Source organism: Heloderma suspectum, chromosome 6 (assembly GCF_057233095.1).
Source record: "Heloderma suspectum isolate Gila_16-S chromosome 6, 16-S_ref, whole genome shotgun sequence".
NCBI lineage: Eukaryota > Metazoa > Chordata > Lepidosauria > Squamata > Helodermatidae > Heloderma > Heloderma suspectum.
The window spans coordinates 17341860-17356066 of NC_139463.1; the positions used below are offsets into that span (position 1 = coordinate 17341860).

Below are 14207 nucleotides of genomic sequence, written 5' to 3' on the forward strand. Positions count from 1 at the left end.
TAGGACTGCAAGCTTAACAATGCAATTGTATACATGTCTACTCAGAAGTAAGTCTCACGGAGTTCAATGGGGCTTACCCCAGGCGGGTATAGGGCTGCAGCCTAAACTGGTTTAGCCAATAGATCAATCAGCTAAAGCTTTAGTTGATTAATCAGCATGGGGAAATTACAATTGGTGGCATTACATGTTCATGGCAGACTATTTTTTCAGGCAGTTGTGGTGTGTTACTGTAACAGAGAATGGGGGTGGGAGGGAAATATTAAAATATGCTGTTTGCTTCAAACTATGAGCAGCTTAGTTTATTAAATTGTAAGCTCTCTTCGATTTCCTTCAACATCCCAAAAAGGCAGTTATATGGGGGGTTCCATAATATGCAGATTTATTTAACCCTAAAGCTGTTGTAATTAATCCTGTGTCTGTTGAGCAATTCAGGTGACCAGCCCTGACACCTACTTTTCTCTCTCTCTCTTTTAGCGCTGAGGGCAAACTCAGCCTACTATCACTTACATTTGAAGTGCCAAACCAGGAACCCAGCCAAGAGGGAGAGGCAGAGGCAGATTGATAGGACGGCCACCACCACCACCCAACGCTTTGGGCCGCGCTTCTCTAGCTTCTTGGCATTCATGGTGGGGAGGAACTCAACCCCTTCCTCGAAGCCGTTCATGTCCTAGAGTAAGACAGACACAGAATCAGGCTGCATTCCCATGAACTGTTCACATTTATTACATTTATCTATATCCCCCTCTTTTCCACTTGCAAAGAACCCAAGGTGGCTTATACCATCCTCTTCTCCCTGTTATCCTCACAACAACCCTGTGAGATAGGTTAGGCTGAGAGTCAGTGACTGGCCCAAAGTCACCCAGTGAGCTTCATGGCTGAGTGGGGACTAGAACCCACAACTCCCAAGTCCCAGTCCAGCACTGTAACCACTACACCACACTGGCTCCTTGTACACTCCTTGTGTGTAGACATAAAGACTTCTCACTCCTTCCCGCACCCCCAAAATGTATACTGTGTTCAGAACATCAGCATTCCCCCACCCCACCCTGTGCTCTACATTAGGGCTGGGGTGAAGGTAGCTCTCCAGATGTGTTGGACTTCAACTCCCAGCCTTCCTGACCATTGGCCATTGGCAGGGGCTTCTGGGAGTTGGGGTCCAAAACATATGGATATCTACCCTCTGCTCAATCATGCTCTATTCTGCTTTGTCGGTTCAGACTAACAGAAGCAAGTCCCATTGAGTTCAGTGGGGAGTAGTCCAGGGTAAGTGAAAATAGGGATTGCAGCCTGAAAAGATCTGGTGGGCTGGGGATGATGGGAAGTTGTAGTCCAACAAATCTGGAGGACAACAGGTTGGTAGAGGCTGCTCTAGAACATAGAAACTCTGAATAAAGAGTCAGCGTCAGAACACACACACTCATCGCCAGAAACTGCGAGGAAATACAAGTATTGCACACTCTCCAAGGGTTTCAGGAACATCGCTTTTTCGCTGTCCCTGCCCAACCCCACTGGAGCACCTGCAGAGCAGAGCATGCCAAACCAGACTGGCTCAACCAAGCCCACGCCTCATGCGCTGTGCTCTTGGCATTAAGAGTTCTGAGGTGACAGAGTTCCACCCGTAAAGTCAGCAATTTTTCACCATCCCAGGAAGGGGAAGGTTAGGAGTGAATTTCCTTTTGCCTGGGGCAGCAGCCCAGACACAGATGCAAGCCTAATCCCTTCTGCTCAGCTGTCTCTATTTCTGCACTAAATAAGTTCTAGCAGCAAAAAAAAAATTAAATTCCAGGAAAAGAAAGTGCTGAACCATTGGTCCAAGTAGACAAACTGCTGGCCTGAGCTCCACCATGGAGGAGCAGGGCTCTAGCGGGCACCAAGAGAGGTGTTCACAGATAGATTGGTGCCCATGGGCTTAGCCCATGTGGGATGTCCCCTTAAAAGGAATCCAGAAGAAGTTCATTTCCAGTATAGCAAAATGCTTCAGTACTTGGGGACTGGGTGAGCAAAGTGTTCTTCAGGTGGCCATTGATGTGCTGAATGCACCAGCATAGAGGGCTGCAGCTAATCTGCACATCACACCAATGGCACATTGGAATGCGGTTGACCCCACACTTCCACTGTGGAAGCTTTGGACAAATCCTGTGAAGTCCTGGAAATCATGAGACGTGAGGAACCACCATAACACATACACCACCACCACCACCACATTCTTCTTTCCAAGTCTTCAGCTCCCAAGATAACTTGTACAATCCTTTAAAAAGCATTCTCATCATATCTATGTTTTATCCTCTGAACAACCCTGTAAGGTTGATTTAGGCTAAGCAAGAACAACTTACTGAAGCCACCCGGGAAGCTTTGTTGCTCGTATCCAAGCCAACTGTCTTTAATCATTTACTTAGGCTCTCTTCCTTCTCCAATACTCAGTCCTGCCACGCTGTTGTTGTGTAATCTGCAGTCTGGTTTCATTTGACTCAGCTTGTTGACTATGGCTTTGATGACTCAATGCTCAAATTATACACTATGGAAACATGCCCAATTTAGGCCATATGTGGATTAGTTGGTCAAGAACAGCCATTCCGGACAACTTTGAGGACTGCCAGAAGAGTGAAACGGTCATTTCCTTCCTCTACTTTCATCTTCAAATCAGATTCAGCCACATCCGGAGCTCCCAAGGCACACAGAGCTACATCAGCCTCCATGTGGCTCAGAAGACCCATGGGTCTAACCATCCACATAAGCCTAGCCAGAATCAAAATTCGGACCCTGTTCTTAGAAGTGACAGAGCAGCCTTCCCCAATCTGGTGTCCTCCAGATGTGTTGAACCACAACTCCCATCATCCCAAATGACCATGCTGTCTAGGGATGATGGGGGTTGTTGTCTGACAGATCAGGAGAGTGCCAGGTTGAGGAAGCTTGGGATAAAGCAACAGCCCTTGACTCAAAGTTGACTCATCCCTTTGCAAGTTGCATAAGTAATGGAAGACTCTCCCCATCCTCTCCTTGTGTTGTCATTCAGCTAGACAGCAAGTATACCTAAAAGCAGATAGGGCAATTGGGGTGTGTGAGTGTGTGTCCATGACAGACCAATCTGCCACTTTACAACATACGCTTAGAAGAGATTCTCACTGGAAGCTCCTCCTTCACTCCTCACTAGCAGTCATGGAGAGCCAGAATACCTCTGGACCTGTTGAAACTTGTATCATGTGATGGACGTGTGCGTGTGGATGAGGAGATCAACCACCACAGATTGGGTGAAAGTTCAAGCACAAAATGCTTTTCAACTGCGATGATTCACCCGTTCACCTGAAAAAGCCACTGAGGGATGGTTCGCAATACCAAACGATGACTTGCATCTGTGAACTACCCAACCACGAGAAAACGTTGCAGATAGCATGTTTCATATTGCTCCAATCTGGTGCAAAATGCTACTCAGTGGACTCTGTTCCCACATTCAACTGCTAGTATAGAGTTTCAAGTAAAGAGAAAACCAAATGGCATACATGTGTATAGCACGAGCGTCCATTAACTAAATAACTGAGAGGTCAAGGAATGAATGTGCATTTATGAACCAGTCTTTGTAAATTTGTGATCCCAGTTGCACAAGTTCCTAGTTGTGGGATACCATGACGCACATCACCCTCAAAATCCCCTCCTACATCCTCCTGTTAAGGGAAAAACAGCTATTTCAGGGGAGTATGACAAGGAAACAAGAAAATTTTGGAGATTATGATTCTAATTAGGGGCGAGAGAGAGGTCAGAAGAACAGCTCATCGGCACACAAGTTCTGGCTTGACTTAGAAAGGAGTTTAACAAGGGTGAAAGGGCAACAGTCCAAGAAGAAAACCAGTTTCAGATCCAGGACACGAATCTGCCAATCACTTTCCACACATCATGCATAGACTGGCACTTTATGTAGTAAGTAAATGATGCACAGAGACGTAAGCAATCCTGGCATCACCGTTTAAACCTGCAAACTACTTGTTCCAGAAGGATTGATTTATTGTAGAAATGTCTACACCACCCTTCAACGAAAATTCCTAGGATGGTTTACATAAAAGGAAAATACAGAAACAGTTCAGAGTGCAGGTAAAACAAACCAACAATCACTAAAGAGAGAGAGACAGACAGACTCTTGGATAGGTTGATGACACCAGGAATAATTTGGGGAGGGGGAAAAGTGAACAGTTGCCAGTGTTAGGTTGTCCAAAAAACCCGTTCAAATCTTGCTATGGCCTCAAGCCCACCTCAACAGACTTCAATAAGCCATTTACTCTCAGCCTCAGCACATCCAACCCATTCTACGGTCCAAGGGCAATAATGATCTACCATAAAGACACTTGTTGTAGGATTATCTTGGTTAATCTTTACAACATTACTGAAGTGACAAAGAAACCGCTCTCTGCACCAATAAGTCCTTCGCTCTGCTATAAGTTCACTAGTTGCTCTGCTGGCTTATCTGGCAGTAAGCCCCACTGAACATAGTGGGGTTTACTTCTGATTACATATGCACAGGATTGCATTGTCAGTAGGGCGGCCACTTATGCATCAAAGAGAAAAGAGGACAAGGGTTTGCATAAATTTTGCATATGCTCATTTATATGCATAGATGCAAACTTAGGGGAGGAAACAGAAAATTTAAATAGATATATCTCACCATGGTGGGGAAAGCTGTGACCACATGTCTTGTGTGCCTGCTCAGTCTATCATTGCTACACAGGGTGTGTGGGTGCACCCCAATGTTGGGAGAAATCCATAACAGAATCAAAGGAGTTCAGATTTCTATGAATCTGACCAGTGGATCAGCTTTTCCTGAGTGGCACAAATTCTGCAGAATTGTAGATTGTTGTTGTTGTTGTTTACTTTCCAGAATTTTACAAACATTTGGTCGTAGAAAAATATGTAAAATAAAAAATCACCAGCCAAAAATGTGCATTTCCCCCATAGGCTAAAGCATGAAAATGCACATGGGGGGATTTGTGCATTTGGGGGAGGATGTGTGCATTTTCATAAGTGAAAATTTGCACAAATGTGAATTTGAGCAAATTTGAGAAACTGGAAAAAAAAATCCCATTCTGCCAATGAGGAGACAATGGAAAGAGACACCTGACAATTCACGAAATGCAGACAGAACGGATTTTACAAAATCCATACATGCTCATCTTTTCCCCATTTTAAAGAAAACTAATTGTTTATGGTTGCTTTCCAAACACTATCCACAATACTTTCAGTAAACTGCTCCTTCATTTTGCCAGTTACTCCCTATTCTTTTGCATCTGTTTCAAGAAACTTCTACAGGTGACAGGTTAAGTTTAGCAGCCTGGAGGGACATCATCAGATTTTGAGTCAGGACCTATCCGAAGATTCACAGCAGCCTGTTTGCTGGATGAGGACCATTTCACACATTACATGGCAACAAAGCCAGGTTTGTCATTGAAAGTACACTCAGTGCTACCTCCAGTATCAGAGGCAGTAAGTCTATGTATACCAGTTGCTGGGGAACATGGGTAGGAGACTGCTGTTGCACTCAGATCCTGCTTGTGGGTTTCCTGTGTGGGCAGCTGGTTGGCCACTGTGTGGACAGAATGCTGGACTAGATGGACCCTTGGTCTGATCCAGCATGGGGAGACTGCCTGGGAATCAGGCTTCCTGCACTGAGCAGGGGGTTGGACTCAATGGTCTTATAGGCACCTTCCAACCCTGTGATTCTATAAGCTCTTCTTATATTCTTAAGAGGGAGCCCAATGGCAATCCCAGGTCTCTGACATGTGTACTCACTGAAACATGCATTTTCAAATATCTGTTTGTCATATTCACAAATTACATTTTATCGTATGCACTTCAAAACAAACTAACGTGTAAGGACACCTTTGGTTACCAATAGGAGGCACTGATCCTAGCCCAATGGGAAGAGCTAGCAGGGTTCAACTTCAACGTCAGCAGTCGGACCCAACGGGCAGATCCTAAACAAGACTCCTATCACATAATCCTTAACCAATTTGTTTGGAAATAAACCCCCATTGAAAAGCAAAGAGATTTATTTCTGAGCACGTATGGCTGTATTTAACTGCTGCACCAAACCTTTTGCATCCAAAGTGCTGCAAAACCAACAACACAAGACATTTTAAGATCAAGCCCCTATTCTTTTGTACTCTAGTCACCAGGGCTGGCATCAAGCATAGGCATGGTTGGGCCACTTGCTGGTGGCTCATGACCCCAGAGGGGCCCACTGATAAACAGCCCTCTGGAGTTGCTCCTCCTCTTCACCATGGCACCCTGCTTCTTCATCCACCAATAAGTGGTAGCAAGGAAGGCAAAGAGGAGGAGGAGCAATAACAGCTGGTGAGAATGGTAGTGAGAAGGCAGACTCAGTGAGGGAGGGGGGCCACTGAGGGTGTCTTCCCCAAGGGCCCTCAAAAACCTGGAGCTGGCACTGCTAATCACTATACCATCCTGTCCACAAAAGAGACCTTCTAGGGTGGCCTTGTGTCCTACTTCACAGAGGACAGTCCTCAAAGAGCTGACACAGGAGAGTCCTTTATTTGAAGGCATCCTGTATTTGAAGGGCTGTCCAGTCAAAGTCTGACTTAAAGATAAAGAACTATCGGAAAGGGAAGCAGGGAGCTGGAAGTTGCCCATCAACTGTTGGCACATAAACTGCAGACAAAGGGCTGGTTCACACGACACAACAGCCTACCATAGGTTATTTAACCTACGCTGATGCTGCGGCATGTGTGGCCGCCATTTTGAATATGCAACTCCCACTTGGGGGTTGTCATGTCAAGTGATGATAGCAAGTGTGGGTTATGCAGGGGTTAAATAAAAGAGACCATGGGTTATGCGAGGCTCGTTTAACCCTCGCATAATCCATGCTTGCCAGGTTCACACGACACGACAGCCCCCGTACAGGGGTTACATATTCAAAATGGCAGGTGCATGTGCTGCAGCCTCACCATAGGTTAAATAACCGCCGAGTTAAATAGCCCATGATGAGCGTGTCCTCTAAACCAGGTCAAAGACACAGTCTTCTTTCCCTATGCTGAGATGAATTGTATTTCAATTTAAATTAGAGTAATTATGTCTAAATTTGCATCTACGCATATAAATTAGCATGTGCACATTTTATGCAAGTCTGTGCCCTCTTTTATCCTCTTGTTTTGTCACGCAGCTCTTTTTTTGACAGTGCTGAAGTGGCCATCCCTTTCCAGACCCCGGGATTCCCCAGCTCCATTATGCTGTAGAGTAGCCTTCCCTAACTTGGTGCCCTCCAGATGCGTTCAACTACATCTCACATTATTGCCGTCCAGCATGGGCAATGGCCCTGCTAGCTGTGGGTTATGGGAGTTGACGTCCAATATATCTGAAGGGTACCAGGTTGGGGAAGACTTCCCTATAGCATTTATATTCGGCGTTTCCAGAGCATGTGTGTACTAGTACATACCCGCACCAGTAATCTTGCTGTTATATTCACGACCAAGATAGGCAGGACCTTGTAATGTATTATTATTCTGTACCCAGTTACGAAGAGCCACAAGACTGATGGCTATTAATTGCCACCTTCTGCAAATAAAAGTTTGGAATCCTCACTCATCTTCGCAGTCTGACTCCTCCAAAGACCTGCAAACTAATCATTCATGCCCAGTGAGAACTGGATTAGGGACTAGTAAAATAAACTCTCTGTTTACATTCTGGGTGTGCATTTTACCGGGAAGAATTAAGCACAGTTGACACTCCTCTTTAGCAGTCTGGACAAGGCCAGTTCAGGAACAAAATGACAGTGTCTAGGTCCTTCATCAGGCACTTGAAAGTTACCTTCTATTCCTGGGAGTTCTGGATTCAGATCTCTGCTCAGCCATTAAAGTGCATGAGGCAGCCGTAAGCCAATAACTTTTGCTCTATTCAGGCATTCTGATGCTGAATAGAGCAAACAAGTGAGGAGCGGGAGTGCTCCAGGCCCGCCCCACTCCGTCGTCGCATCTGTCACCCTCAGTTCGTGGATGGCAACTGTACGAAGAAGAGGCCCTCCTGTATCTGTGGAGGCTCTCTGTGCAAGCCAGAAAGCTGATTTTGTTCAGGCTGGCATGGATGGCCTCCACAGATGCAAGAGGCTCTCTTTCTCAGACAGTCACCCTCCACACGTAGTGAGAGGAATGCAATGGCGGACGGGGAAGGGCTGGAGCACTCACTCACCTCACCCATCTGCTCTACTTGGGTGCAGTTATGCCTGACTAAGGCTAGAGTTTCTCAACCTAGCCTACTTCAGAGGGTTGTTGTGAAAGTAAGAATGCATAGGCCCCATGCACACCACTCCAAGCTCCTTAGAGGAAAGGCAGAATCTAAAAAGTGAACAACACTGGGGTCTTCACACATATCCCTCAACATGTTCAAAGGATGTGTGGAAGGTAGGAATAAAGGGATTTTGTAAATCCATTCCAGCTGTGCTTTGCAGATTGTCAGGTTCCTTTCATCCCATCGTCCACTCATTGACAGAATTGGAATTTTTCCAATTTCTTGAATGGGCGTGAATTTGGGCTTGCACAACTTTGCACCTGCACAAATTCGCATTTGTAAAAATGTGTGAATCCCCCCCCCAAAAAATGCTCGAATCCCCCCCCTGCACATTTTCATGCTTTAGCCTATGGGGGAAATGTGCATTTTTGGCCACTGTTTTTTTTTTTATTTTACATATTTTTCTATGACTAAATTTTCATAAAATTCCAGGAAGTAAAGAAATCGGTCCAGAAGTCTGCAGAACCCTTGTGACTTGGGTAATGCCAGTCTGTGGTGGAATGCACCGGTCAGATTCATAAAAATCCAAGCTCACTGGATTCCATTGTGGATTTCTCCAACATCCCTAGTGGAAGGGTTCATGGGGCACATGGACTAACCCCACTCTCAGCCAGAACTGTATACCATCTCCCAGACGTACATCCAGACCTTCATAAGAAGTCCTCTGTGTATACAGCTGTTAGCGTGGAGCGCTCCTACACATCAGGAGGGACCTATGTCCAATTGGGACCTCTCCTCACATGTAGGCGCTCTCCACATGTACATCTGTACTTGTAGAGAACGTCTTCTCACAGGAGGGGCTGCACAGGTCCAGCAGTGGACAGTGTTAGCCTGAACGGCCCCATGAACACCTAAATGCATTCACAGAGGTTCATGTGGAGACCTCACCAAAACATGGAAGGAAAGTAAATGCCTCAAGTTCTTTGCCGTGTGTGCGTGTAGGAAAATGCTAACTGGGGGCAGACAGAGCTTGTCCCTGGCAAGTGACAAAGTACAAAGCAGGTGTTTTTATCCATGTTCTTAATGACTGTTATTTTATATTGCTTTTCAGTTTTTTGTGTCAGCCACCTTTGGGGGGGGGGGGTTACATGGAAAGGGAGGGTAAAGAAAAAAAGTCTGAAACAAAACAACAAATCAGGAGAAGCTTAGTAAATCACGAAGGATGTCCAGATCAGTCCATTTATCATCCGTATCCCTTTTGGATGCTTTTACCCATACTTCCAGTCTGTTTCTGCATTAACTTGAAATTTATTCTTTTAAAATTCCACTCAAAATGTGTATTTTGGTACTTGAATGGATAACTAAGTTCTGACTTGCGTGTTAGTCAGAGAGGTGCGGGTCAGGTGATTTTGTATAAGAATTTGCAAAGATCAAATTCCTCAAGCATCACTAACTAAACAAAACTGATCTTACTCTGGCACTGCTGAGGATTAATTCCCTGTCATAATTTGTAACAGAAGAGACATTTTGTAAGACCTCCCATTAAAAAGTCGGTGCTTGCAGTCATCAAATTGAGAAACATTCTGACTATTTCTTTAGTTGCCCACTGACACAGAGCACAAGGGGGGGGGGGAATCTCCCAGGTATATTGAATGGTGAGCCTTAAATAACAAATGCAGACAGCTGTTTTGTGGAAGTCTATCTTAAGGAGCGCCTCCAACAACACCAGGGACTCCACTCAACAAGATCGGCCTCAGTAGGCCTTCTGTCTGTCCCATCAGCCAGGATAGCTAGGCTGGTGAGGACTAGGGAGAGGGCCTTCTCTGTGGTGGCCCCCACTCTGTGGAATTCCCTCCCTAGTGGCCTCCACCATGCCCCCTCTTTGATGAGCTTCCGCCAGGCTTTGAAAACCTGGGTGTTCAGGCAGGCATTTGGGGTGGGTTAGGGTTTTTTAGATCAATGTTGTTTTGTTATGTTGTTTTGTTCAGTTGATTATGTAAATGTGTTGTATTTCGTGTTGTTATTAGTATTGTACGGCACCTAGAGTGGCCAGGTAGCTGGCCAGATGGGCGGCTAATAAATCAAATAAATAAATAAACAAAGTGTAGCAAGCATGATAGCGAGGTAACTCATCAAGGGGCTCTCTCTTTGATCACCACCCTGTCATGTAAATCACACAGCTAAGGAGCAGTGCCAGCTCCAAGTTTCTGAAGGCCCTTGGCCAAGAGATCCTCAGTGGCCCCTCTCCTCAGTGAGTCTACCTTCTCACCACCCTTGCTGTGTTCCACATCCTCTTTCTCATCATTGCTACCACGTCCTTGCTTGGCAAGCAGAAAGCCAGTGAGCAAGTAGGCCGTGGCATCTATTGCTCCTCCTTCTCACTCGCACTGCCAGAGTGAGAGGCAGGTGAACAAGCAGATCGCAATATTGAAGAGGAGGAGGAAGTCCATGGGGCTCTTGTCAGCGGGCCCCTGATGAAATGTGGGCCCTCAGCAGATGCCCAGCTAGGCCTACCCTTCACAATGGCCCTGCTGGGGATGAACATGTTCTGGTTTTATGTAAGTTAACTGGCTGGCGCATAGCCAACAATCTGTGCTGTGTTGTATGTTGCTGTGGCTAAGGCAGGAAGAACTGGATTGGACTGAACGAATACCAGATTTATGATGAAGGTAGAGGCAAGAATGAAACAGGAAATAGTAATGCAAAGCAAAAGGTCAGAGGGAGAGGGGCTTTGTGCTCTTCATAGCTTTGAGCCTCTTCCTATGAGTAGGAGGAAAATAAGGCAAACAGTTCTGTCCACACTTATGTGGGAGTAATGTAACACAGTGGGATTTACTTCTGAGTAAATATACAAAGGACCGGACTGCACATTACGTCAAATAAGCCATCTGTGCAAGTTTGCTTCAAGTCTGCGATTCATCCAGGTCACAGATTCAACTTTATTTGGACAGATTAGTGTGGTGTCTTCTTTGTAAAAAAAAAAAGAGAGAGACACACAGAGAGAGAGAGAGCGCGCAGAGGATGTAAGCCAGCTGTTGCATGAACCCAAGATGTTTGCTCCATTTAAAAAAGAGAGAAGGTCCTTTATGGAATTTAGGAATGTTATTCCTGAATAACTTTTGGCCAAACGTTTCAAAACAACTTGTGCAAAATCAACCAACCAGGCCCTTGTCATCTGAGGAAAACGTTTGAGCGATGCCAAAAGGGCACTTTCCTGTTTGCGGAAGGTCCACCACCCATCCATACCCCATGATTTCCCATGCCAGCAATACAGACAAGTGGCAGATTCAGGGCAGCCTCTATCTGACACCATGACGCTTGATGCATTCATGACCTGGAACAGCTTCACCTAATCTGGCGCCCTCCAGATGTGTTGGACTACAGCCTCCATCACCTCCAGCCAGCTGTAGCCCAACACATCTAAAGGAGAAGGTTGTAGGTCAGTGGTAGAGCACCTGCTTTGCACGCAGAAGGTCCCAGGTTTGATCCCCAGCATCTCCAAGTAGGGCTGGGGGAAAAATCTTGCCTGGAACCCTGGAGAGCTGATGCCCGTCAGCGTCGACAATACTGGGCTAGATGGACCCATGGCCTGACGCAGGATGAGGCAGCTTCCTATGTTCTGGTGAGGACAACAGATTAGGGGAGGCTGACTTTGGTGCCTCAGCCTCGGTCATCATGCAAGGCTTAGGAACACCCCAGTTTTGGAAGGAACGTTTCTGTACCTTTACATGATAGAAAGGATCTCATCTGAGAGATAATCAGTGGGATTTTAGGGAGCAATCAGGGAAACCTAAGTATTCTAAAACTTCATCTATGCACAGAACAGCCTTCCCCAACCTGGCACCTGTCAGGTTGGGGAAAGCTGACTTAGAACATTTGTAGGCGGGTCCAGCACCTGCAGCTGCCTGCGTCCCAGAGCCACAGCAGGGCCCACTGATGCCAACACCTGCCCTGCCCAGAAGTCTGGATCAGTGAGCTGCCATTTTGAATGTCTCAAAATGCCCCCAATGTAGCAACACCGCGGGGCCTTGTAGGAGTTTTAAATGGTGGTTACAAACCCAGCTGCTGCCACCAGGTACACCCATAACCGGGGGCCCATTGAGCTACCAAGAGGGCCCAGTGGTAGCTCCAGGTTTTTGAGGGCCCTTGATCAAGATACCCTCAAGGCCCCCCTCCTTCAATGAGTCTACTTTCCCCCAGCCATTGTCACCAGATGATATTGCTCCTCGTCTTCTCTCTCTTCATTACTACCACTTGCTTACTTGATACACAGAGAGCCAGTGAGCAAGTAGGCAGTGGCATCTAGAATCATAGAACAGTAGGGTTGGAAGGGGCCTACAAGGCCATTGAGTCCAACCCCCTGCTCAGTGCAGGAATCCAGGTCAGAGCATCCCTGACAGATGGCTGTCCAGCCTCGTCTTGGATGACTCCAGTGTGGGAGAGCCCACCACCTCCCTAGGTCATTGGTCCCATTGTCATATTGCTCCAACAGTCAGGAGGTTTTTCCTGATGTTCAGCCGGAGTCTGGCTTCCTGTAAATTGAGCCCATTATTCCGTGTCCTGCACTCTGGGATGATCGAGAAGAGATCCTGGCCTTTCTCTCTGTGGCAGCCTTTCAAGTACTTGAAGAGCGCTATCCTATCTCCCCTCAGTCTTCTCTTCTCAAGGCTAAACATGCCCAGTTCTTTCAGTCTCTCTTCATAGGGCTTTGTTTCCAGTCCCCTGATCATCTTCGTTGCCCTCCTCTGAACCCTCTCCAGTTTGTCTGCATCCTTCTTAAAGTGTGGTGCCCAGAACTGGACACAGTGCTCCAGATGAGGCCTGACCAGTGCTGAGTAGAGGGGAACTAGTACTTCCCGTGATTTGAAAGCTATACTTCTATGAATGCAGCCCAAAATAGCACTTGCCTTTTTTGCAGCCACATCACATTGTTGGCTCGTATTCAGCTTGTGACCTACAACAATTCCAAGATCCTTCGCGCTTGTAGTATTATTGAGCCAAGCATCCCCCATCTTGTAAATGTGTATTTGCTTTCTTTTTCCTAGCTATCTCACCTAATTTTGTGTCATCTACTGCTCCTTCTCTTCACCACCATTACCTGGGCCAGAGTGAGAGGCAGGTTGCAATGGGTAAAGAGGAGAGGAAACTCTATGGGGTTCTTGTCAGTGGGCCCCTGCAGGGGTGTCGTCTGTCGGCAGGTGCCTAAACACGCCTACCCTTGATATGGGCTTCGTGGGGGCCTTCCAGCAGGCACTTTGCTGAGAGCCCCCTCAAACTGGAGCCAGCCCTAAACTTTTATTTCCTTATTTTAAGAGAGGGAGAGAGAGCTGAGCTCCTTTCTTTAGCACTGGACAAATTATCAACCATTTCTCTTTGTGTTTCTCATTGTCCTATCAAGACCTTAACAGTGTGTTTTAAGAAAATTGCTGGTGCTAAAGTTCAAGAGGTTTTTAATAAAAATATTTATTTAACAATTCGATTAGCTTTAATTAAGGAAAACCTATTCTCTTCCATGTAATAAGGAGGCCTTTCCTGACCTCATCGACTGAGAGACAAATACTCAGCTTCTGTCCATGTTCACCTGCTGAACTAGAAAGTCTAGTTAAATAAGAACAGCCAGGCCCATTACGTTAACAAGAGAAGGTTGATTAACCCTTTTCTGTACAATGACGAAAGAACACAACCAGAAGAAAACCTGCTGCACCTACCCTTTTAAGTCATCATAAAAAGCAATCACACAAAAAAGACAACTGGCTTTTATGCTCCACCAAAACGGTATCATTATTTAAGGCTGAATGCACAGCTATTGATACCAAGGTGTACTTTCAAAGCATCAGCTCATAAATATCCCTTTATTCTGGATCAGGGCAGCTTAGACAGGTGGCAGGACCCTAACAGAGCACCCCAAAATGGCTTCCAACATCACAGAAAATGCCAACCAGTGGTGTAAGATCTAAGAGTTGCATCCTATGATCCTTTACAAT

The 14207-nt window shown here is 46.1% G+C and overlaps 1 protein-coding gene across 1 annotated transcript in view; it reads right to left on the reverse strand.

Moving 5' to 3' along the window:
- Positions 1–14207, reverse strand: part of ST14 (ST14 transmembrane serine protease matriptase) — a 43292-nt gene that overhangs the window by 26549 nt on the left and 2536 nt on the right. The window contains exon 2 of the mRNA XM_084803685.1: positions 508–667. Within this exon, the coding sequence (XP_084659811.1) occupies positions 508–667 (160 nt within the window). The remainder of the gene's footprint in view (positions 1–507; positions 668–14207) is intronic.